Here is a 25,784-nt window from a genome sequence, read left to right as displayed (position 1 = left end):
ACGGTACGTATCCAAAGGAGAAGGTGAGTAATGCATCACTTGAATGTGGCATTCCTTCTTCCTTTGCGTGAAAGCTTATAAAAGGGCAAAAATAATGAATTATGCATGAGATCTTCCCTATAGCAGTGGGAGAAAACTGGGATAGGAAAGCTATTCGGGCACAGGGTACCTGGAACCTGGTTTTGGCAGCTGAAACAGAATGTTTGCTCAACATGAAAAGGTACCTGTGGAGCCAGGTGGAGAAATCAAGTATCAAACCTGGCACCTGGGCATCTCCACATCCTTCCAAAAGGCTGGTTGCTAGTCGTAAAATGTGACTGGTGCCTGACCTGTTTAAAACGCTGCCCTACAGCAACCCAGAACTTAAGTTTTAGTGTTGGATGCACTTTCACATGGATAACAAGTTTCTTCACCTCAGCAAATCTATAAGCAGCAGACACTGTGGCAGTTAAGTCTCCAAGGACTTGCAAGCCCACCCTGGTATGAATGGAGGATGTTTTGAGGTTACATAGCATCAGTGATTGGTGATTATCTGTTGTGTATATTCCATCTGGTATGCAAAATGAGGTTGCTGCTTCTATTTACAGTTGCACAAATACTTCATTTACTTAATTGCTCTTACAATTAATACTGCATTAATTAGAATTAATACTTAGAAATAAAACAGGGTGGGAAACCTATCCTTCCCTAATCGACAGTTCCTGCTAATAAGGGTTCAGCTGTGCATGCTACCTTTACTTCCCGACTGAGATATATAATATTGTAATTAATGGAAACCGTTAGCTTGAGAATGGCATCAGATAAAACTGAGCAAGGTGGGCTGGTGTTTCCAACCATATCATACTGTCAGGCTTCAAGGTTTTTGCTTTCAACGAGTTGCCTAAAATGTAGCCTCCTGAGTGCTCAAGATTAGTTTGTGGCTACAGCAGAGCAGTCAGATAGGGAAACCAATGGCTTCCTTGGGAGCAGGCACTGAGTTTAAAGACACTTCATGCAGCCTTCTTATTTCCACAGGCGCTTATTACGAAGATCTTTTCATTGTTTTCCAATCTATCTAAGATATGCAAATACAGTAAATATTGGTGGTGGAGGAGGAAGTGCAAATGCAAATCATGATGTAAACATTCCTGGCAGTTAAATGCACACCACGAGATACTGTATTGCCCAGAAGGTACCAATCAGGCTAAGGTTGAAGTTCAACTAAGCTTTGGGGGGAAACGGCTTAGAGTTGGGGCGGGGAGCCTTGAGTGCTCCTTTTTTTGGTATGCACCATTTGTATGTTGCACTCATAAAGTGAGAGATTATAATCAGGACTGTTTCTCATCTTACCTTCTGAAGACTCAGTATAGTCTAGTGAATGATACCCCGTATTTGAAGCTATGGGAAAATGTAATATGAGGCAGTAAAAGATCTGTGTCTGACTCGGAGCAAAAGGACCTGCGGGTGACAAGACACTAGAAGCTGGGCGTCTTTTTCCACAGTTTATACCTGTAACATTCACATGCCTGGACTCTGATGTTTACCAACTTGCTCGCCCGCCCTTGTGGTGTTGGATTTCCCTAAGCAGAGATAATGATGAAGGAATAGATGACTGACTGTTCAGGCTTCAGGTTTCTTAGGCCTTCAAGTTAAAACCACAGCTTGAATTGTACCTCAGCAACTAGGAAAGGTGGGTTCAAGTTCCAACCCCTCTCCTATCTTTTTGTTATTGTTATTATTATTAAAATTATTATTAAAAACAGCATAAACTAGATAAACACCATCATGGGCAGTCGTGGTTTAGTAGGAATGGTGATCATCCTCATCAAAGGGACCACCATTGTGTAATGATTCCAAATTAAGGCAGGACATTAGCTTGCTTGTTGGTTCAATAATTCCTCTGAATGGAGCTGCCTTCTATTTACGAAGTTGTTGTTTGCTGTTGTTGGCATTTACAGTGGTACCTCGCAAGACGAATGCCTCGCAAGACGAAAAACGCGCAAGACGAAAGGGTTTTTCATTTTTTGCGTTGCTTCGAAAGACGATTTTCCCTATGGGCTTGCTTCGCAAGACGAAAACGTCTTGCGAGTTTGCTTCCTTTTTCTTAAAGCCGCTAATACCCAGCGAATCCGCGCTCCGCAAGACGAAAAAATCGCAAGACGAAACAACTTGCAGAACGAATTAATTTCGTCTTGCGAGGCACCACTGTATTTATTTCACAGAAGTTATGCACTGCTTGATTGTAAACAACAACAACCCTCAAAGCAGTTTACAAAGTAGTTTATTTATTCAATTTAGAAGTCGCTTACTGCATACAGACTCTCCAAGTCACTTGCACAATTGTTGTTGTTGTTTAGTCATTTAGTCGTGTCCGACTCTTCGTGACCCCCTGGACCAGAGCATGCCAGGCACTTCTGTCTTCCACTGCCTCCCGCAGTTTGGTCAAACTCATGCTGGTAGCTTCGAGAACACTATCCAACCATCTCGTCCTCTGTCGTCCCCTTCTCCTTGTGCCCTCCATCTTTCCCAACATCAGGGACTATTCCAGGGAACTTGCACAATTAGAGGAATGTAAAACAACGAAAAAGAACAATACAATACCATATAGATGCCCCTTGTTGCGACCTTTGCCCCGGGATGCTAGTGGAAGTCGCACTCCGGCGGCGCGACAGCAGAGGGAGGCGCCATTAGAGAAAGCACGCCTCATGTTACGAGCAGTTTCAGAACGGATTAAGTACATAACACGAGGTACCATTGTATTTTACCTGATGGATGTTAATTATGGTGCCCAAGAGGGGAGCTATAACTGAAAGGGCCCTCTCTCTCTTTCGCCATCTTCCACACTTCCCTCGACTGAAGACTAAAGCGCCTTGGTAGGTTCATATTAAGAGATGCATTTTGGAATACTGAGCTTTACAAGGTTTTATAGGTCAAAACCATCACTTTGGACTGGACCTGAAAATAGGCATGCATCCAGTGCAGCTGTGGCAGGGTCAGTGCTATATTTGGCTTGCCTAGAGACTTGGCAGTTGGGTGGTTGCATTCTGTACTAGCTGCAGTTTCTGGACAGTCTTCAAAGGCAGCCTCATGTAAAGCACCCTGCAGTAATCCAGTCATTACGTTACCATAACACAAATTACTGCTGTCAGAAGTCCTTACCCAGATAGTGTTGTAGTTGGGTCATCAGCCTAAACTGATGGAATGTACTTTGTGTCCCCCAGGCTGTCTGTGCCTCAGGTAAAAGCAGTGGATTCATGTATTTTAATCTTTTGTTGGAAGCCGCCCAGAGTGGCTGGGGAAACCCAGCCAGATGGGCAGGGTATAAATAAATTATTATTATTATTATTATTATTATTATTATTATTGATCCAGGAGGAACCCTAAACTACAGACCCTCTCTGTCATAGGGCATGTGACCCCAACTAGAGCAGGCTGAATAATATCATGGTTAATGGTATTAAAAGCTGCTGAGAATTTGTTTGCTTATTATACTCAAACCCTCCCATTTCCCCCACCCAGTCCATAACACCAGGGTTTGAATTAAACATAGAATGTTACCATTTGTGAGCATGGTTCTTTCTGGTGGCTGCTTGATTTTCATGGGAAGAATCTGATGCACGTGCCAGTTGCCCTGTCTGGACTGGGTGCACTTTCTGAGTTAAGTGATGAAATAGTGACAGGGCAGTGCTGTCACTATGCAGAAGTGAGTGAAGTTCAGAGTTCTGTGAAGATACTTAGGACAGCTTCTTGTACTTAGGTCTTCTGTATGTACTTCCACTGACAAACCTAGACAGCATCTTAAAAAGTAGAGACATCACCTTGCCAACAAAGGTTTGTATAGTAAAAGCTATGGTTTTCCCAGTAGTGATGTATGGAAGTGAGAGCTGGACCATAAAGAAGGCTGATCGCCGAAGAACTGATGCTTTTGAATTCTGGTGCTGGAGGAGACTCTTGAGAGTCCCATGGACTGCAAGAAGATCAAACGTATCCATTCTGAAGGAAATCAGCCCTGAGTGCTCACTGGAAGGACAGATCCTGAAGCTGAGGCTCCAATACTTTGGCCACCTCGTGAGAAGAGAAGACTCCCTGGAGAAGACCCTGAAAGATGGAGGGCACAAGGAGAAGGGGACGACAGAGGACGAGATGGTTGGACAGTGTTCTCCAAGCTACCAGCATGAGTTTGACCAAACTGTGGGAGACAGTGGAGGACAGGAATGCCTGGCGTGCTCTGGTCCAGGGGGTCACAAAGGGTCGGATACGACTAAACGACTAAACAACAACAACAATGTACTTCCACTATCAATGCTGAAAAATGCAATGGCACAGTTCAGGCCACCGGGTGAGCAGCACCCACGTGTGAAGGGGGGTGAAGGGAGCTTGAGTTTTATTGGAGATCTGTTTCCCACACTTGTGTGTATGCCGACATCCTGCAGTTGCATGGGCCAGTGATGGGCCTTGTCTCCAAAGCCTGTGTTCCAGATCATTTTGTTTTTAAAATGTGAATGCTTATGAAGGATGTTGCTGAGACTCTGGAGTTCCTTGTTGATGTGGAGTGGTCAAGACTTTTACTTTTTATTCCACAAATAGCCTCCATTGTTTACCACAGTTATCAGTTGCCTTTTGCACAGTCTCTTTTCCTTTTATAATTAACCACGATGGGAAGCACCAGCTCTTCAGATTACAGCTTCCTGTGGTTCCTTGCCAAAGTAGTTCAGTTAAATGGTTTTAAATCCCCTCTTCCCTGCTCTTTTTCTCTACAGTGCATAGAGTGACGGAGAAAGGTGTTTTCCTACAGTATTTATCTGCCTTATCTTAGAGATGTGTGCATTCATAGTCCCTCTTCAGACTATGGAAATGCTTTTAGAACCCTGCTGTGTTAATTTCTGAAACGAATTTATTTCTTAGACACAGCTCATTCGCAGAGCATCTGCTTTGCCTGCAGAAGGCCCCTGGTTCATTCCCCAGCATCTCCAGGTAGGACTGGGAGACAGCTTCTTCCTGAAACCCTGGAGAGCTGCTGCTGGTCAGTGTAGACAATACTAAGCTAGATATACCCAGTGGTCTAACCTAACGTACTATAAGTTAGCTTCTTGTGCTCCTGAGTATCCTGTCAGTCACAAAACCTTGAACTTGTTAGCTAATGTGCAGCCAGTGCCTGTCTTTCAACACCAGTGTAAAATGTGTAAAACTGGGTTTCTCTAGCAGCTGCATTTTCTACTTGCTGCAGCTCCTAAACCAGGTGCAAGGGTACCGCCACATACAGATCATTACAGTTCTCTGATCATGAGGATACCAATATATGAATGACCATGAGAAGTCTGTCGCTGCCCAGTAATGGTTATAGTTTATGCACCAGCCAGAGGTTGGTAATGAGCTCTTGATTCTATTGTATAATAATAATAATAATAATAATAATAATAATAATAATAATAATTTATACCCCGCCCACCTGGCTGGGTTTCCCCAGCCACTCTGGGCAGTTTCCAACAAAATATTAAAATACAATAGTCTGTTAAACATTAAAAGCTTCCCTAAACAGGGCTGCCTTCAGATGTCTTTTAAAAGTCTGGTACAGTGGTACCTTGGGTTACATACGCTTCAGGTTACATACGCTTCAGGTTACAGACTCCGCTAACCCAAAAATATTACCTCTGGTATTAGGAGAATCTCTCATGTACAGTCATACCTCATGTTACGTTTGCTTCATGTTACGTTTTTTCAGGTTGCGTCCCGCGGCGACCTGGAAGTACCGAAAAAGTTTACTTCCGGGTTTTGCTGCTCGCGCATGCGCAGTAGCGCTAAATCACACTTCGTGCATCCGCACAAGCACCAAATCATACCGTGCACCTGTGCAGATACGGCGCTTCAGGTTGCGGGCTTTTCATGTTGCAAGAGGGTCTCCAGAACGGATCCCGTTCGCAACCGGAGGTACCACTGTATTGTCAAAGGTTATTTAGAGGCAGGGCTTCCTCTCTTGTCCCTTACTTGCAATGGCATATTTATTCCACAACTATGCAGCTAAGCTACCTGATCCATCCTGCCACCCCTTGTAAAATGCTACACTTTGGACATGAAAGCAGCAGATATAGTCAGTGATAGAGCCAAACTCAGCAATAGAGCCAAACTCCTGTTTAAGGCTTCCGCTGCATGGTTGCCATCCTGTATTATGTTGCCTCTCAGAAAGATGTTGATGAAGAAAATGCAATTTGCTTGTCTTTAACAGATGTCCTCTGAGGAGTCTTTGTTGTACTCACAAACCCACACTCCATCTCTGTTGCTAGCACCTCCCATGTTTACAAGGGGTATTCCTGTGGTGGTCATGAAGGAATGCAGCAGAAAGATGTTTTTCCTACCTCTTGAAGAGGAAATGTTTCCTCTTGAGGGAAGAAGCCTGAGTGCTAACTCCTCAGCTTGAGTGCTAGGTAGGTTGCAAATGACAGTCAGCATATGATCAGCATCCCTATCTGTGTGACTGCACAGATGACCCTTTAAAGAACATCACATACAGGTGAAAAAACCCCTTTTCCCAATCATTATTTCGCTGATTGGAATCTGTAGACAGAATCGTATTTTTAAAAAGCTATAATAAATAAACTGGCTTTTCCCATTACTACAGGGGGTGATTAAAAACCTCTCAGGTGTTTTCATAGTAGTATGGGCAAATCTTAAGAGTGGGATTTTATAAATCCAACTTTTAACAGAACACATAGCAATAAAGTAATTGATCAGATGCATTTAAGTCTATCTGCAGTGCAAATGGAACATACCTAAGTTTCTACAGAGTGATGTGTTCACATCGGGAGGTGGTTTAGAAAAGGGTCAGAAGATACTAATGTTCCTCTTCTAAGAATGTGTGGACACATTATTCATATGCTTAAACCTCACTCAGAACAACAGTTTCACCCAAACTTGTTGGGCTGCTATAGATCTTTATATATAGGGACCAATGATGGACACAATACAACAATGTTATGGCCTTCCATTACTGATTTGCTGCATAACAAACTAGAGTTTGATCTTTTGAAATGGTGAACAGAGTATCCCTTGCTATAAATAGCTGGGCATAGCCTTCAAATGGTTGTGAATTTTAAAAGCCTTGCATAATTGAACGCTTAAACGCTTTTAGTAGTTCTTTAAATTATAAGCTAGGTAGATGTCATTCCAACATTAATGACATATGAAAGCCAGCAGTAGGGTGTTTTGTTGTACTGCTATTTTTTAAAACCATTCCACAAAGGACCAAATGTTAAAGCTTGCTAGCAGCTGCAGGCCTTCCAGGCAACTTTTTTTAATAAAAAAACTGTAGCTTGTACTGATAAAAAGAAGACATCAATGTCAATAAAGACTCTAAGTAGAATTGAGAATACTGTACTTGGGCTTTAGGGAGCAAGAAGAATTCAAAATGGGCTGGTTTCATTGCTACAGTTACTGCAAAAAAAAGTAAAGTGTGCTCAGATTAAGAATTACTTGTTGTTGTTGTTGTTGTTTAGTCGTTTAGTCGTGTCCGACTCTTCGTGACCCCATGGACCAGAGAACGCCAGGCACCTCTGTCCTCCACTGTCTCCCGCAGTTTGGTCAAACTCATGCTGGTAACCTCGAAAACACTATCCAACCATCTTGTCCTCTGTCGCCCCCTTCTCCTTGTGCCCTCCATCTTTCCCAGCATCAGGGTCTTTTCCAGGGAGTCATCTCTTCTCATGAGGTGGCCAAAGTCTTGGAGCCTCAGCTTCACGATCTGTCCTTCCAGTGATCACTCAGGGCTGATTTCCTTCAGAATGGATAGGTTGGATCTTCTTGCAGTCCATGGGACTCTCAAGAGTCTCCTCCAGCACCATAATTCAAAAGCATCAATTCTTCGGCGATCAGCCTTCTTTATGATCCAGCTCTCACTTCCATACATCACTACTGGGAAAACCATAGCTTTAACTATACGAACCTTTGTTGGCAAGGTGATGTCTCTACTTCTCAAGATGCTGTCTAGGCCTGTCATTGCCCTTCTCCCAAGAAGCAGGCGTCTTTTAATTTTGTGACTCCTGTCACCATCTGCAGTGATCATGGAGCCCAAGAAAGTAAAATCTCTCACTGCCTCCATTTCTTCCCCTTCTATTTGCTAGGAGGTGATGGGACCAGTGGCCATGATCTTCGTTTTTTTATGTTGAGCTTCAGACCATATTTTGGTCTGAATATAAAAATAAAAGATTGAATATATAAAAGATTGGTTGTGCTAACTTTTCTGCAGAACAGGTATAGCAAAAAGGTAGGCTTAAAATGTTAGTTATGGGATCTTTTGTGTATTTCACTTACATCTGTATTTACCTACAGTGTGGGGCTGAATTCAGAGTTTACAGAATGTTGTCCTAATAAGTAAGTGGAATGTTCAGAAGCTTCAGTTTTGGGTTGAGTTGAAATATCAGATTGACTTTTTTCTTTTGCAAGCTGAAACCTGCCTGCATATTTTGCAGGGGCTGCTGGTTTGTTGTTGTGGTTTGTTGTTTTTTTGTAGACTTCCCGTCTATAACTACTTTAATCAAAAATTATTCAAATGATTTCATATGATTTTTCACAACTCAAGGCATTATCTAACTACTTGATGCCTGGAGTTGTTGTTTCATACCTTTCTGGTTTTGAATGTGAAATGTCGTCAGCAATGGCATTACTTGCAAAGTGGTTTTTGATAGCTCAGTTAAGTGATATTTTATTTAGAATACTAATCTGCTTTGCAGCCTCGAGAGGCACTCTCATAGCAGCTTACGAAATGTTCTCAAAGTAAAATCATGCTAAAATCTAGCACAGTGGAGATGGGAAAACTGCGACCCTCTGGATGTTGTTAGACCAAACGACATCGTATCCAGCCTAATGGTCAGGGCTAATGGAATAAAAGTTCAGCAACATCTGGAGGGCCACAGGTTCCTCAATTTTGTAGTGTAGTATCAGAAATTACAAGGTTTCCCTATAGGATTAAGATTATTCATGCAGCATTTCCTGCCATCATTGTCCTTTCCTGGTTGCAGGATATCACTCAGGATATCACTCTGCTGATAATGTAAGCAGTCCTTCCTTCCTTCTGAGGCAAGGGAGTTGGGGCCAAGGAGATGGAACTTGCTTTGCCTAAGTATAATTCTGAGTCCTCTATTGTTTTAGGGAATCAGAGCTAGGCCACCATCAAAGTACAGTGGTACCTCGGGTTATATACGCTTCAGGTTACAGACGCTGCCAACCCAGAAATAGTGCTTCAGGTTAAGAACTTTGCTTCAGGATAAGAACAGAAATCGTGCTCCGGCAGCGCAGCGGCAGCAGGAGGCCCCACTGGCTAAAGTGGTGCTTCAGGTTAAGAACAATTTCAGGTTAAGAACAGAAATTGTGCTCTGGCGGCACGGCGGCAGCAGGAGGCCCCATTGGCTAAAGTAGTGCTTCAGGTTAAGAACTTTGCTTCAGGATAAGAATAGAAATCGTACTCTGGTGGCGCGGCGGCAGCAGGAGGCCCCATTGGCTAAAGTGGTGCTTCAGGTTAAGAACAGTTTCAGGTTAAGAACAGACTTCTGGAACGAATTAAGTACTTAACCCGAGGTACCAATGTATGTGGAAAGCAAGTGGAAAACTTTCATAGTTTGAGCCCATATCTTGTTGCCTTTTTTCTCGTGCTGCTGTGGTGACTTGTATATCTTGGAAATACATGACTAGGACCAGTCCTATTGTTCTCTTCTCCCCTGAATATTGTCTTCTCCCAGTCCATCAATTTTTGAACGGGGAGCGATGATTCAGTTGACCCCTTCCACATATTACCAGAGCGGTGTGGGAAGAATCTCTTGGGAAGGAGCACACCCACATTGAAAAAACAGTCTGGCCTTAAGTCTGAATGTCACAGTCAGAACCATGGCTATTTAAGAAGGTATTAGTGTCAAATCTGTTTTGGTGTTTTGCTGTGGTCTGGGTTATTCTCTGTTCTACTTCATGGTTTTGGTGTGGTCATACATATTGATTCTGTGCCTACATAGTTCCTTATTTGGGAGCATTCTCAGCCTGGGCTATGTGCCCCCATCGGCCCACCATCCAATTTTGTTTTGACTGTCACTGCAGAATCCTTGTAGGAAACTTCTGTCTGATAATTACCTCAGGGGACAACATTTTCATTCTTTCTTTGTATATTTCCACTTACATTTCTCTGTACTTGTCCATGTTTTAGTATTAGTCACCCTTTGGTCATTGTCCAGTTGGCTACAGTTACTACGCCTTTGGTGGGGAAAGAGTTCCTCTTTGAAGAACTATTTATTTTACATTCTTCCACTGTGTGTCTCTTGGTCTATCTGATGATTAAAAACAAATGCTTTGTTAGCCACTTTGACTTTTACGATAAAGCAGGATACACACACACACTAAGAAATGGATAAAGTGGGAATTTGCAGCAATGAAATATGGCTGTGAATCAGTTGTTCGAATGTTGGAGGATTCAAGATAGATAAAATGAAGTAACCGTATTTTTCCATGTATAAGACGCCCCCATGTATAAGACACCCCCTATTTTGGGGGACTCAGATTTAAGAAAATGGGGGGAGGTGGCCCGGAGTATAAGACCAATTTTTGACATTCTTTTTAGGGGAAAAAACCTAGTCTTATACATGGAAAAATACGGTACTTCTTCATGCAGCACATGAACTATGGACAATGGAACTCCCTCCCACAGGAGGCCGTAATGACTACCATCCCGGGTGACTTTAAAAGAGGTTTAGACAAAATTACAGCGCACAAGGCTGTCAGTAACTACTAGCCATTTTAGCAGTGTTGTACCCTCATGGTCAGAGACTCGGGTGGCGCTGTGGGTTAAACCAAAGAGCCTAGGACTAGCCGATCAGAAGGTCGGCGGTTCGAATACCTTCAACTGGGTGAGCTCCCGTTGCTCGGTCCCAGCTCCTGCCAACCTAGCAGTTCGAAAGCACGTCAAAGTGCAAGTAGATAAATAGGTACCGCTCCGGTGGGAAGGTAAACGGCATTTCCGTGTGCTGCTCTGGTTCACCAGAAGCGGCTTAGTCATGCTGGCCACATGACCCGGAAGCTGCACGCCGGCTCCCTCGGCCAATAAAGCGAGATGAGCACCACAACTCCAGAGTCGGTCACTACTGGACCTAATGGTCAGGGGTCCTTTACCCTTTGTCTTTACTCTCATGGTGAGAGGCAGCATGACTCTTAATAGCAGTTGTTGGGAATCACAAGTCGGCAGAGTGCTTTTGTCCTGCTTGTAGATGTGTCATTGGCCTGATCTAACAGGCTCGTCTTACGTTCTTAGGTTGTGTTCTTCAGCACTCCATTCAGTTTAACTTGCTTCTTTTATGGGAATACTGTGAAGGCCTTTTAAGTGCTAAATTCATCATCTTGTTTCTCTTAATAATTTTTCTGCCTGATGCAGTGGAGCTTTTTATCTACATTTCCTGAATAACTGCTGCAGGGTGAAAGACGAAAAGGAGAAGCATTGAACATCTTACTGTGTGTAAACACAGTTCGTTTGTGTGCAAGGCGATGAGGATAAATTTAGGGTTACTTTTTATTTTAATATGACACAGCAAGGGCTAATTCATAAATAGTGTGTACACTTAGCATCATAGTGTTTTGACAGGTTTTTTTTTTGTAAGAACTGTGTTGTAGGATGAGTGAAGGGGAGTGAAAGCGACATAATTGTCTACACTCTTCCTATAGTAAAGAGTGATGAAATTGTGTGAATATAATAATAGACAGGGCTAAACTAGCAGACTGTTGATGGGCAGGATGGTTTACATGTGGGTAATATGTTCCAGCTTCAGCAGCCCCATTTATTCCAATGAGTGGCTCAATTTGTGTTTTGCTGCTGGGACATGGTGCGTGTATAAATATGAATGTAGAATTTCCACTGGTAATTACTCCTTTCGGGACTGAATGCTAGGATTCTATCATTACATAGCTAAGGTTACACTTTGTGGTTATAGGGGACTTGAATGCAGCTGCCACTATTGGAAATGATCTTATTGGGGTTACTGGGTTGTTGTTTTTATTTTGATTATATATTTTGTGGTTTTATATTTTGATTTTGTTCTGTGAACTGCCCCGAGACCTCCGGGTATAGGGCGGTATACAAATTCAAATAATAATTATAATTATAAGAAGAAGAACAAGGTTTTGTGCTTATTGAAAACAGCTCCTGTGCTTAAAACCCATAATAAAAACTGAATGTTATTTGAGAACTAAGGGAATGTGTGGTTTTAAAAACTCCACTGCAAAGTGTTGGTTCTAAGTAATTTATAGCGTGTTCTCAGCACAAAGCAGCAAAGTCATATTTCCCTTGAAATTGGGTTATTCTTGGGCTATATCTGAGCTGGTGTCAGACAGATGAGTGCCTGTGGGAGATTTTGGAAACATTATTCCATGATGAGCTTTCGATTAGCTAAACAGGTATGGCTAAATCAGCATGTCATGAGCTTTCATATCGGTATGGCTGGCTGGACAATTTTGAAGCCTTTTGTTGGCAAGCATTAGCTAACTTCTGCTCTGTTTTAACTAGACACAGTACTTGAATTAAGCCAAATCTTGTACTTAGAATAGCAACAAGCTTAGTGAACAGTAGTCTGTATGATCATGAATGCCAGCCAGCTTAACAAATGGCTTGAAAATGGAAGGAGTACTTCCATTTCCATAGAAGCAGACCAGCAGTTCCCAGGCTTGTTCTTCATGGGCCATTGAACATTGCTGAGGCTTTTGGTGGACCACGTAATGATTTTTCTGCCTACTGTAGCAAATGTAATGCACTTTGCTGGATCCTGTATAATTTTTATTACTTGTTTTATTTCTCATGTATTACCATTTCAAATTTATAGAATTCAGATTGTAATACAATAAAAGAAGCAACAAAAATACAATTTAGAATCTGTATAAATAGTTAATACTCTGGATATGCCATCTCCCATCACCTAGCCACAAACCCACAAACATACCACGAGCCATCTGAAGTTTGCATGCATACCACTGATGGTCCACAGTCCACACTTTAGGAAACTATTACTTAGATCAGGCTTCCTCAACTTTGGTCCTCCAGATGTTTTTGGCCTACAACTTCCATGATCCCCAGCTAGCAGGACCAGTGGTCAGGGATGATGGGACTTGTAGTCTCAAAACATCTGGAGGGCCGAGGTTGAGGAAGCCTGACTTAGACCATGCATCTCTCCCTGCCATCTTTTTGATTTTCAACTTCCTTTTCCACTACACGTAAAACAGTCTCTCAAATAACTATTGCATTTGTCTTCCTAGGTACAATGGCTCCCTCCCTAATGGTGATAGGGGGCGTAGGAAAAGCAGGTTTGCTCTCTATAAGAGACCCAAAGCAAACGGCGTCAAACCCAGCACAGTTCATGTGATTTCAACACCTCAAGCATCTAAGGTAAGTCTCTAAATTGCAAAATTTAGATCTTGCAGAGTATTGGTGATTAGGGACGGAATTCAATCTTCCAATCATTTGAGAGCACTGCAGTTTGCCCAATGGAATGATTCCCTTCTCTTCCCACTGCATGCTTTTCTTAGATTTCTCTCTCTCTCTCTCTCTTTCTCTCTCTCTCTCTTTTATGGAGAAGGGAGCCCTGTTGAATAAGCAGAAGTCCTTGTACAGGGCTTCCGCTGATGGGGCTGGTTAGGTGAATTCCCCCCTCCTATGTTTTTCTGCCTTGCCATTTGCTTGCCTTTCTACATATGTATCATCTTTTGCAGTTGGAATACATTTGTTCATTGAGAAGATGTTTTCGGTTCCATCAAGAATAGTGTTCTGCATTCTCTCAACCAAAGCCAGACCCCACTCCTCTTTCTGAAAACCCAATTCATGGTTAATTTTTTTGTTTGACAAGATAAAATATTTACTTAGTTATACAGTTTATATTTCTCTTCCCTGTCATGCGCTACTTAGCTAATATATCACTATTGTAAACTAAGGAATAGCTTTTTTTCCTTTCTGATATATCTTTTTGCAAGACGAGTTCATCAGTGTAGTTGAGTTTTATGTTTTCTCTTTAAAATCCTGCCCAAGTCTCTGATACCCAAGGCAAAAGCCATGTGGACAGGGACTTGGAAAGCTGATTGTGTTTGGTTGTGTCTGAATGACAGTGGATAGTGGACTGGAAAAATCCAACATACCTTGTTGCCCAGACACACAGAATTTGATTATAGTATCCCCAAATCTGAAATACTCTCAATCCATCTGCTAGGCAACTATATTGCATTAAGAGAGGATCACCGCAGATTTAAGGACACATAAAGATAGTCTAAATGACGGAACAATGTGGATGTGAAACTGAGTACTCAAATTAAGCTATTCACTCTTATACTGTGATGGCAATTTAATAATAGCTATTGGGATGTTACGAGTCCATGCAACAGCCAGCTGTACTTCATAAATTTCGAATGTTTTTCTCAAATGCTGGATCTAAACATGTTTGCAAGTATTTTTTATTTCTCATCTTACTAAGAGCAGATAGGAAAGGTGGGCTCCTTCTTAGAATGTGCAGGGGAGTTTAGAGGTCTGTCCTGCTGTCTGTCTGTGTAATGCCATTGGGAGGAGTTTAGATTAAAACTGAAAGGCTCAAGAAAAAAAATAGCTGTCTAAACATGATCTGGCATGGTATTCTGCAGTCCCTGAAAGACACTGCTCTTCTGTTGAAAGGATGAGCTGAAATAGGGGAATCCTCAGTTCCTCTGCTGTAGGGGTTTAACAGATGACTAACTGTTGTTGTTGGTTTATTCTTGCATTCATATCCTGCTTTTCTTAATACCTACTTGCTTAACAAAAAGGAAGTTTGCAATGTCTGCCTTCATCTTTAGAAACCTTATCTGGTAATTTTGTTAAGGCATGGATGATGCCATGAGCAGAATCTTTCTCCATGGGACGTTGCCCATACTTCCGTAATGATGTCACAGTTGAGGAAAGACTGGAGAGTTTCTGGGTTTCCCCTAGTGCAGACTGCATTATAACTGACTGGTGTGAGGAAATTCACAATATGGCCGAGCAGCTTGAATCTAAAGCATACCTCCTCTTTCCCCATGCGTACTTGCTGAACTTGGCCATTCCTAATGTAAGATGTTATTTTAGTTTGCTTTTCAATAAAACAAGACATCCAAAGAGCCAAATAATAGCAAACTATTTATGGAACATACACAGTGGTTCTGTATGATATTTACTCTGTAGAGGAACCTTGTTTGCGATGGAAATGCCGATATCTGCATCCTGGAAAGAAAAAAAATACTGATGATCTGAAATCTGTGATATGTAAACTGTATGTACATTTGTGAATTCAGATAGAAGAATATATAGATTTCCAGAATTGATGGAATGTTCTTTATAAAGAATAAATCTTTGTGATGTTATGGGAAATGATATATTTTTTAGCAGTTCTGATATAAGGCGAATGCACCAGAAAACCTACTCTCACAGATAAAAGGCTATTATTATTATTATTATTATTATTATTATTATTATTAATAATAATACTCTGCCATTTTCCCTGACTCAGAGCAACTTACAGCTAAAAACATGCAGAAGGAGAATAATTAAAAAACAATTAAACATTAATAGAATTATCTATATCTATCATCTATCTATCTATCTATCTATCTATCTATCTATCATCTATCTATATCTCATACAAATAATTACAATAAAAACAGCATGGAACCAGCCCTTTCATGAAAAGCAGTCTCTTCCCCAAACAGTGTTGGAACAAGAAAGTCTTCTCCTGCTGGCAGAAGGACAGCAACGAAGGAGAAAATCCATTGTCCATGAATGAGAGCGCAAAATGTGGTGCCTGTTTGAAATCCAGTTGGTTCTCTTCTCCCCACGCCCCTGGACGACTCTACACCTTTCACTTCCTAGCTTCCCCATGCTTATATAGGGACAATTACACCAGGAAATCTCATCCTTATTGGACTCTGGGTTCTTTCTGACATTCTGTTAACAGAATTTGCTAGATTGATGCATAATAATAATAAATTATTATTATGTCAAAGAGAAAAATAACTATCAAACTTTTAGAAGACATCTGAAGGCAGCCCTGTTTAGGGAAGCTTTGAATATTTAAGAGGTTATTGTATTTTAGTGTTTTGTTGGAAGCTGCCCAGAGTGGCTGGAGAAACCCAGCCGGATGGGCGGGGTATAAATAATAAATAATAGATTATTATTATTATTATTATGTAAGTCCAAGACCATCTTGCAGTCTGCTTAGGAGTTCAAGTGATGGAATATTGTCTGAAAGGGAGTGGAGGAAGCAAGAAGAAAGAATGAAAAGTACCACAAATACCACAAAAAAATTAAAGAACTGGTTAAGAGAACTAGAAATCCTTTGGGATGTGTACATATGAAGCAAATGGCAATAAGCTTATTGTGGATTTCCAGTTTCAAGTGCAAGTACTGTTCAGAGTGAGTGGGTGTATTTTTTGGGGGGGGGGTAGAGTCTTAATAGTGAACAGGCACTGATTACAACTTGACCCCTGGAGAGCACATTTGAGGATCCAGTAATTTCTGAGGAAATGGGAGTTGTATATAAAGAAGTTCTGTGCCTGATATACTGTATCCCCCCCAATTCCTACCGTGAAAAGCTAAAGTGCGGCTTAAATTCGTGACCTTACAAAAATTGGCTTTTACGATATCGCTGCTGAAATAGTCATACGGTAAAACGGACCGGGTGTGAGTGCCTGCACTATTTTAAGGGAGCGGCTTATATTTGGGTATTGTCTCCTCCCCCCCTTCAATTTTAAAGGTGTGGCTTATATTCGGGTGCGGCTTACATTCAGACCAATACGGTAAATGTTTCTGATGTTATCAAGTGATTTGGATAGATGCTGCTGCTGCACTACTATTTCTTACTTGAGTTCTTTGCTGCACGCTTTTAGGTGGAGTGCACAGCTCTCTGAGAACACAGCATTCTTCATGTATAACTACTTGGGGTGATTTTTTTTCATATCCACAGTTCCATGTTGTAGGGTTATTCTCTTGGGAATCAGATACAACAAATTCTACTCTTTTGTACATGTGTATTGTCAAAATGAGGAATTAAGATCAGAAGAAAATTAGCATTTCTGTGCACAAGCCTTGCTTGTTTGCACTCTCAGTTTTCATGAGGGTAACAGAAAGGGGAAATTGCATCCAATACCATATTTTCTAACATCTGGATTTCACAATAGCTAATCACCTTGCCAAAAGCCTGTTGAGAGTGCCAGAGGCACCTTGTTACCTAAAAACAGCTTCATCCTGATTACATATCATGCACCTTGAATTTAATATGCAGAATACTGGCTTTTGTGAGTACAAAGACAATAAAAGTTAAGTGAGATATGGTAATTAAAATCCTTTATTATTTTGCATTTCAGTGGAAATTGATGCCAGGTTCAACATAATTCTCTTGCACTTTCTTTGAACCCTTATGAAAGAGCTTTTGTGCTTTTTAAATCGCTGTGTAAGGTATGGTTTCTGGATGTCTGCCCAGAGAACAGTGATGAAATGGGTTACAGCTATTGCTGTTTCCAAAGTGCAAAAGCAGATTTGAACTTTAAAAAAATAAAAATAATAAAAATTGAAAGCCTTTTTTAGATAGCTTTTCTTGGAGCTTATGGAGCCTGAAACTAAATCAAGAGGGCCAGGAATTATTTTTGCATGTTCCATAGTCATATGATTTCCTAACTCAAATACAAAAGAACAAGAAACTTGCTTTGTTCTTAGAAATAATTTCCAGGCTAACATTAAAACTTTCGGTTCTGCTCTAGCTCTTTCAGCATTGACCTTTAGCATCTGCAAGAGACTAAATGCAATTCTCACTTTACAGAATATTAATGCATTCTGGCCTCCGTGTCATGTTTCTTTCTTAATGTCCGGCATGTATTTCTGAGTTGTTTGCCAAAAGAAAAATTGCATTTTTCTGTTTATTCTGTCCTTAATCACCCGAAACCTCAAGACCTGATTATTGCAATGTGCTCTGTGTGGTGCTACCCTTGGGCCTGATCCAGAGGCTCTAGCTGGTGCAAATTGTTGCAGCTGAACTGTTGATGAAGACAGACAATCACCAGCACATAACCCAGGCACTCAAAATCTTGCACCAGCTGCTCATATGCAACTGGTCAAGATGGTTCTTGTATTAATTTACAAGGCCCTAGCAACTTGGGTCCAGGATACCTCAGGGACTACCTGATAACTTCTATCTCTGCTCCAGTATAGAGGTATCTGGGGGAGTCACTGTTAGTGCTCCCCCAGGACTCAGATGCACAGCTTGTAACTACAAGTAGCCATGCATTCAGTACTGTGGACCCAGTTTTGTGGAACTCTCTTCCAGTTGAACATCAGAAAGCAGAACCTACATACACAGTGCTCTGTATTAATTAATTATCAAATTTTGATCCTTTTTGTCATTCTGTTCAATGCACAGACATTAGGGACTGTTGGGAATGGTGCTGGCCGGTGCAGTTCTCCATGCTGTGGTAGATGCACAGAAGCAAATAAGTCTGCATTTTTCTTTGTAGGTTCTAAAATGTGTGTGTGTGCATCTGTGCGCAAAAACACATGCCTGGGTTTGGAGTAAACATATTGTTACCTGGTGTTGGTAGTTGCTTGTCAGAAGTCAGTGTAGTGTAACCCAGCGCTTAGGTTAGTGCACAGCGGTGAGTGAAAGATAAAGGCTCATGTGCACTCCTGTATTATCTTTTCGATCATGTCACCCATCAACTGTGGTGAATGTTTAGGAATGTAAACAGCAAGGGCTGTTTTTGATAATGTCTTGTGGATAGTTGAACTTACAAAGCATGAAATGTGATGTGTTGGCTCAGATATTGAAATTGACCTAACTGAAAATGGGGTCTTCCTTCCAGATGGGTAGGACTCATTCTAAAAGCACGTAATGCGGCCGTCTTGATATGAAGCTAAACAGGTCTGAGTCTAGTCAAAGTCTGGATGGGAGACTGCCTCAGAACACTGTATGTGCTACGTTTTTAAGTTTTGAGGAAGCATGGAATATAAACAAAATCTAGATAGAAAGAACCTGTCGGATTTATATTTTGAATTATTGCATTTGTTCTGCTTTCCGTACTCATGAGAGGCATCTGGAGAGCAATGTCTTGGATATGAACCCTCTTAGGAAGATTGCGATCAGAGTATCTCTGGTATGCAGAATCATAAGATGCTGATCACCATCTTACAATTATATTTAAGTGTAGATATGGTGGGGCTATATGCTTCCACCAGTTTTTGCATTCTGCACCAGCTGGAGCTTCAGAACCAGATGCAAGGGCAGCCCCATATGGAGAACATTGCAGTGATCCAGCCTAAAGGTTACCAAGGCATAGGCTACAGTGGTCAAGCTATCCCTGTCCGGGAACAGCCATAGCTGGTGAACCAGACAAAGGTAGTGCTTGCTCCTTCAGAGGAAGTGCAACCCCATTCAGAACAGGCAACTTGCCTGTCTTCTAAACATGGGAGCTAGCCACTCAAAGAGGCTTCATCTTCCCAGGATTTAAGCACAGTTTATTGGCCCTCATCTGGTCCATCACTGCATTCATACACCGATCCAGAGCTTTCACAGCTTCTCCTGATTCAGTTGTTATGGAGAAGTGGAGATGTGTGTCATCAGTGTACTGGTGACATCTTGCTCCAAAACTCCTAATGACTTCTCCCAGTGTCTTCATATAGATGTTAAATAGCACTGAGAGGAGGATAGTTCTTTGCAGAACACCAGAGGGGACCGAGGAGCACTCACCCAGTCCTCCTATCTGGATACAGCCCTGAAGATATGAACAGAACCACCATAATACTGTGCCTCTGATACCCATCCTACTGAGTCCAGGAGGAGAGAGACCATGGTCCATGGTATCAAAAGCCACTGAGAGATTGAGTGGAAGTAACAGGGTTGCACTCCCTCTGCCCCTCTCACGATAAAGGTAATCCATCAGGGTGACCAAGGCTGATTAAGTTCTGAAGCTGGGTCTGAACCCAGATTGTAGTGGATTTAGATAATCAGTGTCATCCAGGAATACCTGCATTGGAATACATGTAAATGGGGGGTGGGGGGTGTCGGTCGTGTCAGACCATGAAATCAGAAGAAAATAGGCTTTACTTAATAGCAGCTAGACCAGCAGGAGGCCTTGAACTTTTAAAAAGGAGAAACAAGCCCTAGCCATTAGAAATGAGCTCACAATTTTGTGTTGAATATACATTTCAGAAAACAGATGTGGCTGAGGCAAATAGAGACACCAAGGCAGTAAGGTGCAAGATAGATCTCTCTGACTTTTCACTCTTCTATCATGTCATCAATCACTGTCAGCAGTGTTTTTCTTGGGTTGAGATGACAAGCTGCCGTCGGTTTCTTACTTATGTGAGCCGCTTGCGGCATCACAATAGTTTCCTTTGATCTGTATTTAGAGGGCTAAGTAAGTTATGTCTGCTGGTCTCCAATATCTTACTGTACTCTAGCATGACCAAGAAACTGAAGGCAACATGGGGCAGCCTAAATCTGATTGACTGGGTTAATAGGGGCAGGAAGCTGTTTAGTCCCCACCCCAACAGGTTTTCATGGTTGCCCACTTCTCTTTTCTTCCATGAACATGAATCACAATAGTTGTGATTCACTTGTGTTTCATTTAGTGATGTCCCTTTGGTGAAAACAAAATCTGCTTCGCTCCCAGGTAACTGGACATTCCATGATTCTATGGAGTGTGGTATGTCTGCATGTGTCTTTGTGCACAGGTAAATTGTATGTGGCCCATCTATGAAAATGACGAACGTTTCCAAGTATAAAAGCTAACATCAAGAACTCTCATAGGAAATTGCTTTATAGCAGATAGGAGTGCTTGAACAGTTAAGTTTTGTGAATTCTGAGACAAATTGACCTGATGTGTGCCTGGACTAAAGTACACAGTGGAACTTGGTTATTTACCGGCTTTTTCACTTCCTGAATATTTCAAAGGAATTCTTGGCTTTTAAAAAAGTATCAAATACACTTAAAATGAATAAATGGAGAGAGAATATGTTTAGACATGTATGTTGTGAGAAAAATACATTTTAAGATAAGTATTCAAATACAACGCAAATGTTCATGTGGATTTAAAAACCCCCCACACAGTTAGTATGAAAATGGGAATATTGAGGAACACATGCAAAAGTAACATGGACTGGAAATAGATTTACATTCCTAATACCAGGTCAGCCTATTTGTCCTTCTAGCCTTTTCTTGTATTGCCTACTCTGACTGGCAGCACCTTTCCATATTCTTAGGCAGAGGTGGGACTTCACACAGAGCAGGTGCTCTACCACTGGCCCATGGCCCCTTCCATAAACTGTTATCACTCAAGTCCTTAAGAGTAGAAAGGAGAGGTTATGTGCACAAGGTTGGGTGGGGGAAGAAAGAAACAGCCATCAAAATTGGCTCTTACTGTAAGTATGCAGGAGCTCTTTCAGTCTTCACTCTTTTCCAAATCCTGAAGAACAAATTTGTAGAGGCTGTGGCCTCCTTGAGTAAAAGCACACAGGTTGTACATTTTGGAGGTATTGATTGCAATTAGCAACATCAAACTCTAGGAAGATCTTCCCAAAGAGTGATGTGGAAGGAGCAGCATGTGTGGCAGTAGAAATTACGAGTTGCCATGGACAGGACACAAAGGAATGGTGGGAGGCACCATCTGGTGAACTCCCAAGGGAAGAAGGCTTAGAGCCTGGGGATTGGTGGTGGGACAATGATGAGTGATCAGAGGGAGAAGACTTGAGAAGAGAATGTCAGATACCGAAGAGGTAATAAGGTTTAATGGGCAAGGAGAATCTGGCAGAGAGAAGTTCAGAATTGGACACAGAAGCTAAAGCAGGACAGGAGGGAGGCCAAGAGGCAGAGATGAGTCAGACTGGTGAAGAAGCAGAGGTGTCTTGCCTTCTAAGCTCCCCTCCCCCTAGTCTCCCAAGACCAGGAGAGGTATGAAGTGATAGGAGCAAAGGCAGGCACACTGGCATAGTCTCAGATGGCTTGGGAAAGTTCCAGGAGAGGAGGAGACTTAGGCTGCTGTGGGAAGGCGGGGACCTCCTGTCTCCACAACTGCCTCCTAGGAGCAAGATCTACCAAAGAAGGCTTGCTGTTCTCATTAGGCCTGGCACTCCTGAGCAGAGCCTGTTTCTTCTAATAGAGAATTAATTTCACTTACTTTATGTGATTTATTGCTGGCTCACACCTGACACTAGTAGGCTAGTCTGTTTGATCGGGGTTGGAACCAGGGCCCTCCATCCCCTTTTCATTTACAGAGTGCTCCTGTAGGAAAACTATTAATGAGCCAAAATCAAAACAAATAATCTTTGGCATTGCTTAATTAAGTTAAACTGAAATCGGGACCTTTCAGTACCAATATTTCTGGTTATATTTCCTTCCTGTTTCTGAAAGAAACTAAAAATGAGTAGATAAATTGAAGGGGCGTGGGAGAGAAGAAAAACAGATTTTTTTTCAAGTGTCCCTCTTGAGAGGCAGTGTGAGGAGGGCAATGTTTAGCTTCCAAAGTCCTTAAAATACACTTTGCTCTGTATTTCCCATTATTTGCTGGTGAAGATTGCATTTTTTCCCAGTGACAAAATATTGTTGTATTTGTCTGGCCAAATGTGATACTGCTGCCATAGGAACATCATCCTTCAGGGAGAATGTCCTTTTTTCTTGCAATAATTAAGTAACAGCTGCACATTTATTCGAACGGTACATGAAGCATGCTTCTTAATATTAAAACCAATAAAATACCAGGTAAAGGTGTTCTTGGGACGCGGGTGGCACTGTGGGTCAAACCACAGAGCCTAGGGCTTGCTGATCAGAAGGTCAGTGGTTCGAATCCCTGTGACGGGGTGAGCTCCTGTTGCTCGGTCCCTGCTCCTGCCCACCTAGCAGTTCGAAAGCACGTCAAACTGCAAGTAGATAAATAGGTACCACTCCGGTGGGAAGGTAAACGGCGTTTCCGTGCACTGCTCTGGTTCGCCAGAAGCGGCTTAGTCCTGCTGGCCACATGACCCGGAAGCTGTACGCCGGCTCCCTCGGCCAATAAAGCGAGATGAGCGCCACAACCCCAGAGTCGGCCACGACTGGACCTAATGGTCAGGGGTCCCTTTACCTTTTTTAAAAAGGTGTTCTCAGTAGCTTTTCCCGCATTGCTGTTCTGCCAGATACGGGCCAGTGCTGGTGTATTTCAGTTCTCAGGTGGATTTTGCATGGGGCTTTTCAGCTCAGGAGAAACAGAGGCTTTAGATCCACGCTCTTGGTTTGCTCGCAGAGGTGGTGGTGGATACAGTGGTACCTTGGTTCCCAAACGACTTAGTTGTCAAACAATCAGCTCCTGATTGCTGCAGACTTGGAAGTAAGTGTTCTGGTTTGCGAACGTTTTTCGGAAGCCTAACGTCCAATGTGGTTTCTGATTGAGTGCAGGAAGCTCCTGCAACCAATCGGAAGCTGTGCCTTGGTTTTTGAACAGTTCCGGGAGTCGAAAGGACTCCGGGAACGGATTAAGTTCAAGAACCAAGGTCCCACTGTACTTGAAATTCCAACCACATTTTTGGATTCTCAGGCCTTGCTTTATCCTACAAAGGGTGCATTCATCATCCAGTTGGAAGTCAGTGGTGGAACTCATTACTGAGATGTCTCGATGAAAATTACATTCAACACCATTCTCATGTAATTGTTTTTCCCTTCTCTTAGCATTCACAGTGCCTTGAAGTTTTTATATGTGCAGTTTTTTATTATGTATTTCCATTTAGGCATTCTATAGTGAGGCACTATTGGCCTTCCTCTTGTCTTAAATAAAACAGCTGGAAATGGCACTTAAGGCTTTTCTGACCCCTCTTCACTGTGCTTCACTTGATCAAAGTGTGTTTGGAGGTCATCTATATTCTCAGTTTCTTCATCTTCCTGAACTTTCCTGATTGAAAGCTAACCTGTTGGTAAAATGTCATAATCTTTGGCCTCTTACATGTGTATTAAACAGCTCTTGAACTTGGAGAGGTTAAGAGCCAAACTAGGTGTTTCCTTAGTACATGGTAGGTAGCCACTCATTTTGTCCTCAAAGAATTACAGGCCTTGAGGAGCAGGATTCTTTCTAATAAGCCAGTATACAAGAAAGGGAGACTTCTTCTTTACTCCCCCTTTATGATCAGAACGGAGATTCCCACCCCACATCTCGGGACTAGGAGTTATAGAGAAAGGTCCCAATTTCTCTTTGCTGAGAAAATTGCTGCAGTGTTTGTAGATGGACTTCTGCAACATTAACATGTTGATCTAATAATAATAGTAATAATAAATATAAATAAATAATGTAATAAAAATATATCTAAAACAGTCTGTGCTTGAAACTCTCTTTCTCTGGACCAGAACCTATAGTTTGTGTCAAGTGAAGAAAAGTGGGTTAAATTCCAAAAGCTTTTCTGTACAAAATTTGAACATAGGCAAGAAATCCTGGGGAAAGGATTATCAGTTGGTGGGTCATCTCCAGGTATGAGCAAAAACTGCTCGTCATGGAAGTTTCCTCTGCAGTCATGTGAGCTAAAATGCATGTGTGTTTATCCTTTCCCGATATCCATAGTGTATGCAGTTATTGCACTATGTGGGTGTGCTGTATCTAAGTGGCAAGTTCTGCTTCTAATCTCTACGTATTATTTTAATATATATATTTTTTGTAAAACCCACACACATATGATTGTTCTCAAAGAGGGTTTCCAACTGCGCAGAAAGTATTCTGTGTAATTATACTTGTATGCATGGGGTATTCTTTGACCTTACTGTGAACACATGTATGTGGGGTGATGGAACCTGCTGTAATGCTGCCCCCCATATTAATTATTTTAGGCAAAATTGTTTTATGCTATATTGTGAAATCTCTTTGAGATGCTTCATGGAATGTGATTTATAAAGAAATATAATAATGAACATTTGAAATGGGCTTTGATTTCAACTCTGTTGGCATTGTGAAAGGCAAATGGCCGCTCTCCAATGGATTTCACATTCCATGGTCTGCAGCCTTCTTGTGGTCATGCAGATGTCTGGATGTAGAGAGGGAATAATACTTGGGTGCTTAATAATTTTATTTATTATTTCTTTCTGGCTTCTTGTACCCCTTTGCTTAAAATAGAAACCAGAAGGCTGTCTCTTTCTCTAAAAGATCACAACTAAGCATGAGAAAATAGCTTGAGTAAAAAGGCATGTAACATGTAACACCAGTGGTTCCTCATGGAGGATTGGGTTGATTGGGAGTCAACAGTGGAAAGTTCTGAGCAGAATATGATAGGAACTTGAAGCCAGAAAGGCCCAGGCAACAGCTTGCCACATTGCATTAAAAACCACTTTCTGGTTAATTGAACAGAACTAGACATTTTAATTGTTTGAGGTCTCCTAGAATACAGCGGTGCCAACAAAGGTCCATATAGTAAAAGCTTTGGTTTTCCCAGTAGTGATGTATGGAAGTGAGAGCTGGACCGTAAAGAAGGCTGATCACCAAAGAATTGATGCTTTTGAATTCTGGTGCTGGAGGAGACTCTTGAGAGTCCCATGGACTGCAAGAAGATCAAACCTATCCATTCTGAAGGAAATCAGCCCTGAGTGCTCACTGGAAGGACAGATTGTGAAGCTGAGGCTCCAATACTTTGGCCACCTCATGAGAAGAGAAGACTCCCTGGAAAAGACCCTGATGTTGGGAAAGAAGGAGAAGGGGACGACAGAGGACGAGATGGTTGGATAGTGTTCTCGAAGCTACCAGCATGAATTTGAACAAACTGCAGGAGACAGTGGAAGACGGAGTGCCTGGTGTGCTCTGGTCCATGG

General features: G+C 41.9%; 1 protein-coding gene across 1 annotated transcript in view; it reads left to right on the top strand.

Moving 5' to 3' along the window:
• Window positions 1-25,784, top strand: part of PELI2 (pellino E3 ubiquitin protein ligase family member 2) — a 73,191-nt gene that overhangs the window by 19,983 nt on the left and 27,424 nt on the right. The window contains exon 2 of the mRNA XM_081913876.1: window positions 13,249-13,378. Within this exon, the coding sequence (XP_081770002.1) occupies window positions 13,249-13,378 (130 nt within the window). The remainder of the gene's footprint in view (window positions 1-13,248; window positions 13,379-25,784) is intronic.

The sequence above is a fragment of the Podarcis melisellensis genome (assembly GCF_964234715.1).
Source record: "Podarcis melisellensis genome assembly, chromosome: 1".
Taxonomy (NCBI): Eukaryota; Metazoa; Chordata; class Lepidosauria; order Squamata; family Lacertidae; genus Podarcis; species Podarcis melisellensis.
Note: the sequence above shows the minus strand (reverse complement) of the source record. Positions and strands in the feature narration are given on the sequence as shown.